Raw genomic sequence first — 6,000 nt, 5'->3', positions numbered from 1 at the left:
CAGAATTCTAAAAAGTGAAAAGGAAAAGGGTTGTGCAGATAGAAGGAAGTTTGGAGGAATCTGTGAGCTGACTGGTTTTTGCTGTGCTGAATATTCTCTAACTCTACCTTGCAAAAGTCAGACCATTTATTCATGAATTGTAAATGCAGGCTAATCGTAAGTGGTTGCAAATAAGAATAATTAATTTATCTTTTAAAATAATAGTGTGAAATCAGCCCTCTCCAGCTCATACTATTTGGTGACACTCCAGATGTTGCACTTGAATTGACAGATGGCGCGAGATGACAGCTGCTCTCGCGAGACTTCTCCACTATTCCGGAAAGATGGCGGCCTGGAAGTACCTCTCGCTCATCATCAAGGAAACTGCAGCAACTTCTCCCGGCATCAGAAATGTCGTGAGCCCGAAGAGGCTGAGCCCCAGGGTCTTGGTAGGGCTTGCAGCTGCCGGAGCTGGGGCGGTGCTGGCTGGGGGCCTGCTGTTTCACAAAGCTGAAAGTCGGTGGAGGAGCAGCGACCTGAGCCGCAGGTACAGTGTGTATGCGGCTGAGGAACAGGTAAGACAACAATCAGCTGTCAGCTCCTGTCACTTGGACTGCTTTCACTCCCCATTATACCCAAAGAGTGACAACAATCTCTGTACCTGATGCTATTTCTCAAAGGTTTGCCAAGCAACTTAACACACGTCAGGGAGTATCACAAGTACAGAGAGTTGTGCCAGCTTCAAATCAAATATAACCTAAAGTTACTTGTTGCAGTTCCTTTTTGTTCATTTTACTATCGTTTAATTAACTGCAACACAGAACTGTCATCCACAGTCGATGCTTAAATAGCGTACTTTGTTCACAGTGAAGGCAGGTACTCAGTACACTGATGATGGACGGCTTTTTTATTGTGCAGTTGTTGTGTATTGAGGTTGTTTTATACAGTTCTTATACATACTAAAACTGGATTCAGTAGAGCAAGTATTCAAACCTCTGGGTGGTGTGCTGCTTTCAGGGGAATTTTTAGGTTGGATTGTACTTGTTGTAACACTATTATGGACTGTGTTACCCTGGTATGGACTGCATTACCTTTGGAATTGCAAATTGCAAACTAACATTTAGGCTGTAATACAGCCTTGACTGAAGTAATTAAATAGTTTGGCACACTTTTGATCACAGTAACTTTCTGTTTATTCATTTTAAAAGTTAATATTCCTAGCCAATCATTCATTAATTCCAATTACTTGAATTTGAACTAGCTTTTATGCAAGGTTTGAAATTAATTTGCAATATGAATTATGCAACTCAAGTAAAAGAGCACAGGTGCTTCTGTTTTGTTGCAGGATTTCCTTTTAAATTAAGTAACTACAAATGACAAAGATTAGTCACAATAACGTTTAATGTGATACTTCATATGATACTGAAAGAATACTCAGTTTATATATAGTACAGGACAATGGAAAGAAAATTGTAACAGAATGGTGTGAGTAATAAATAACCACTGGATTTAGATCACTTTTGGGTTTGAATATTGCAGAAAAAGAGAGATGTGTTGTCAATGTTTTGTTTTCAAGAGAAACACAAGAAAGCCAAATTTCATACAGTCAACAACAATTCATACAACAAAACACTAGGGTGCTGATTATTGCTTGATAACACCATCCGCACGTGGAAATATATCGCTGTTCTTTCAGCATTTCTGGGTTAAAATCGTAGGTCTTAGCTAACAGCGTTGTGGGTCTCTCTAGACCAAATGGACTGTAGTGGTGCAAGAAAGCAGCTCACCACCAGCTTCTCAGGACAACTAGGGTGGGATAATTCACATTTCCAGGATAATTATGGAATGTAACTAGTTTCTGCAGATGAGTGCAAAACCTGATGGAGCTTTATATGGGTCAAACAGATTTGACAGCGAATGGCTAAACCAGTTGTTCAATATATTTGTTCACATCTGTGTCTATGTCTAACGACTGGGAGTCAGTAATGAAGTATCATTACTTTATTACTGAGAGGTGAAGTGAATTTCCTTTTATAGGGATGATTGTTGGAGCATGGAGCTTTGCAGTAGGAAATATTGTGAAAGGGCCATTGCATCTTTTAAAGGAAAATGGGATCAACTATTTGAAGTTGAATACACAATTTCAAGAGAGTGGAGAGACCAAGGCAGTCAGATATGTTTGGTTGATTTGCCCAAGTCTAGAGGCAGCAATAACCTGTGTTGGAAACTGCCAAAGCACTATTTTCTTTGTTGAAAATTGAAGTTGTCAATTTTCAAAAAACTATTGAGATAAATTAATGTTGATTTATGATAAACAATTTTTTACAGTTTTCTTAAGAACAGTAATGCACTTTCTCAAATCCAATGTGGTTGTGTGTTTGATGTCAAACTTTAAATCAATCTGACATATTTGTGTACATTTTTAAAATATATAGCTCTGTCGGGCACTTAATTAATAAATGTGTTCTGTTAAAGCTCTCATTATTGCACAGATTTTTAGAAATTGTTACTGTTGTGAATTCAAGGTAAGGTTAAAACATATACCAATATTAACTTATGTCTGTTCTGCTGTGAGTAATTTCCAGATAATCAACTCTGAAGTGGACTAGAAAGTGGAAGTGCACTTATGATCATTACCACGTTAATACTATTTCACAAACTGAGCATTAATGATATTCCCAGTTTACTTGGGAATGCCTGTTAATATTTCCAGGAAATGTGGTGGCATAATGGTAACGTCACTGGACTAATAATCCAGAACTCCAGGCTAATGTTCTGGGACATGGGTTTGAATTTCAATGTACCAGATGGTGAAATTTGAATTCTGTAAAAAGAAAACTGGACTAATGTAGTCTAATGGCAACCATTATGTCAATTGTCATTTAAAAAATGGTTCACTAATGTCCTTTTTAGGGAGGGAAACCTCCCATCCTTATCTGATCTGGCCTATATGTGGCTTCAGACTCCTGCAATTTAGTTGACTCTTCATTGCCTTTTGGGCAATGCTAGTCTTGCCAGTAATGACCATATCCTTTGAACAAATTTTTTTTAAAAAAGAATACTGCGTGATTTGAGGAACTAGGTATTCCCATGCAACATCTGACCTACCTTGTTTGCATAGGTGCTGGAGGTCAAAGGTTTGGAAAGGATGTTAGAGAAGATTTTGCAAATTGCTGCATTTTCTTGTGCAAATATTGATCACTGCAGCTACATTGTGGAGAAAGTGAATACTTATGAATGTGGATGAGTACAAATTCACAGATATACTTGTGAATGGAAGATTGGGTATTTGGTCAAGTGTGCTATTTCTAACTAGTTGCTGCATTCACAGTCTGGCAGCTATCCTCTCTAGTATCTGGACAGCTTGATTGGTGGTGGTACTGTTCAAATACTGGGGCGGATGCTGAAAGTCTTTGGTCGACAGTACATTCTGTGGCCTAACTCCCCTCATGCTTTCTCCAAATGATGTTAATGTGGAGGACATCTGAATTAGCAGCATAGACTTCTGTGCCCATATTTGCCCTGATGCCATGAGACTTCCAGGGTCCAAAGTTAATGTTGAAGTCTCCTATGGTTGCTCCTATCCAAATGTATACCAGTGTGCTGCTACTTCTGGTGGGGCTTTCTTAGGAGAAGGCCTTGAGCTGCTCCACCATTCTGTATGATCGTGGCTGATCATCCAACTCATTAACCTAATCCTGCCCTTCCTCCATATCCCTGATCCCTTGAGCCGTTAGAGCTATATCTGCCTCCTCCTTGAAAGCACAATGTTTTGGCCTCAACCACTTTGTGTGGTAGTGTATTCACAGACTGAGCACTCTCTGGGTGAAGAGATTTCTCCTCTCAGTCCTAAAAGGTTTACATATTATCCTTGAACTATGACCACTGTTTCTGGATTACCCCTGCCCCCCCCCCCCCCCCCCCACCACTGGAAACATTTTCCTTCTGTCTCATCCTGTTAGAATTATATAGGTGTCTAGAAGATCCACCCCCACCCCCATTCTTCTAAACTCCATTGAATACAATCCTAATTGACTCAGTCTCGCCTCATATGTCAGATCTGCCATCCCCAGGAATCAATATGGTAAACCTTCGCTGCACTACTTCTATCGCAAAAACATACTCACCCAGATAATGAGACCAAAACGGTACGGAGTATTCCAGGTGTAGCCTCACCAATGCCCTACACAATTGCAGCAAGACATCAAGGCCAACATACAGTTTGCCGCTTTACTGCCTGCTGCACCTGCCTATTTTTTCAGCAACTGTACATGAGGACTCCCTGTTCTTATTAGACATTCTCCTCTCTTAATTTACAGCCATTCATATTTTTTCTACCTATAACCTCACATTATACTGCATCTGCCATGCATTTGCCCACTCAACCTGTTCAAATAACAATACATGTCTGCATCTTCGTCACAGCTCAGCCTTCCATCAGCTTTGTATCGTCTACAAATTTTGAGATATAACATTTAGTTCCCCCCTCGAAATCATTGACATATGTTGCAAATAGTTGGGGGTCCTAGTACCAATCCCTGCAGTATACCACTAGTCACTGCCAATTCCAAACAATATCCATTTATTCCTACTCTTTGTTCCTATGTGCAAGCCAATTTTCTATCCATCTCAATGCACTAGCCCCAATCCCCCAGCTCCAATTTTACACACTTAATTTCCTACGTAAGAGTTTGTCAAAAGCCTTCTGTCCAAATAAACTACATCCACCGGCTCCCCCAATCAATTCTACTAGTTACATCTTTGAAGAATTCTAGTGGATTTGTCAAATGTGTGGGATGGTGGGTTGGAGGAATCTTGAACAGTGGCTGATAGACATACTCAGAATGATACCTACGTCAGGTTGTTCCCACATATGTCAATGGAGCAACTCTTGCAATTTTGATTTCAATCCCCAGACATTAATAAGAAATGTTGATTGGGCTAGATATGCCATTATTTGTGAACACGTGCAATACTTAATTGGGAGTTCCTCTGATTTTTGTCTTATCCTTTATTTTGTTGTGGTTTGATACAACTGAGTGACTTGTTGGGACATGTGTTGAGTTAGTAGTCAACCATGTTGATATTGAACTGCAACTACAGGCAAAACTAGAAAAGGACTATCCCTGAAAAAAATGAAAGAATCATGGGATTTTTGATTATCTCACAATGTAATTGTTACTTTTGATGACGGCGTTTTTGTCCCAGATGTGTTTAATTTGAATTCACAAGGTGAAATTTGAGATTGGAATATTACTCCAATAACAATTGAAGTCTGCTTTGCAAAATGAAGACCTTGATCAAGCACTACCATGTTGTCATCTTTGTCTTCCTAAACAATTGAAACCCAGGGATAGATACAAATTATGATGTAATTGTGATTACAGAGACATGGCTGCAGGGTTACCAAGGATGGGAACTGAACATCCAGGGATATTCATTATTTAGGAAGGAAAAACAAAAAGTGAAAGAAAGTCGGTTAGCATTGTTAGTAGAACATAGAACATAGAACAATACAGCACAGAACAGGCCCTTCGGCCCACGATGTTGTGCCGAACATTTGTCCTAGCTTAAGCACCCATCCATGTACCTATCCAATTGCCGCTTAAAGGTCACCAAAGATTCTGACTCTACCACTCCCACAGGCAGCGCATTCCATGCTCCCACCACTCTCTGGGTAAAGAACCCACCCCTGACATCTCCCCTATACCTTCCACCCTTCATCTTAAATTTATGTCCCCTTGTAACACTCTGTTGTACCCGGGGAAAAAGTTTCTGACTGTCTACTCTATCTATTCCTCTGATCATCTTATAAACCTCTATCAAGTCACCCCTCATCCTTCGCCGTTCCAACGAGAAAAGGCCTAGCACACTCAACCTATCCTCGTACGACCTAATCTCCATTCCATGCAACATCCTGGTAAATCTTCTTTGCACCCTTTCCAAAGCTTCCACATCTTTCCTAAAGTGAGGCGACCAGAACTGCACACAGTACTCCAAATGTAGCCTAACCAAAGTCCT

At 40.1% G+C, this 6,000-nt stretch overlaps 1 protein-coding gene across 1 annotated transcript in view; it reads left to right on the top strand.

Annotated features, from left to right (window-relative positions):
- Positions 1-323: 323 nt before the first annotated feature.
- The window catches only part of micu2 (mitochondrial calcium uptake 2), a 458,574-nt gene continuing 452,897 nt past the window's right edge, over positions 324-6,000 (top strand). Inside the window, exon 1 of the mRNA XM_043691937.2 lies at positions 324-554. Coding sequence (XP_043547872.2) covers positions 324-554 — 231 coding nt within the window. The remainder of the gene's footprint in view (positions 555-6,000) is intronic.

Source organism: Chiloscyllium plagiosum, unplaced genomic scaffold, assembly GCF_037043375.1.
Source record: "Chiloscyllium plagiosum isolate Xiang-an unplaced genomic scaffold, Cpla_swu_hap1 HiC_scaffold_6, whole genome shotgun sequence".
In the NCBI taxonomy this organism is placed as follows: Eukaryota; Metazoa; Chordata; class Chondrichthyes; order Orectolobiformes; family Hemiscylliidae; genus Chiloscyllium; species Chiloscyllium plagiosum.
This window is presented reverse-complemented; position numbering and strand designations above follow the sequence as displayed.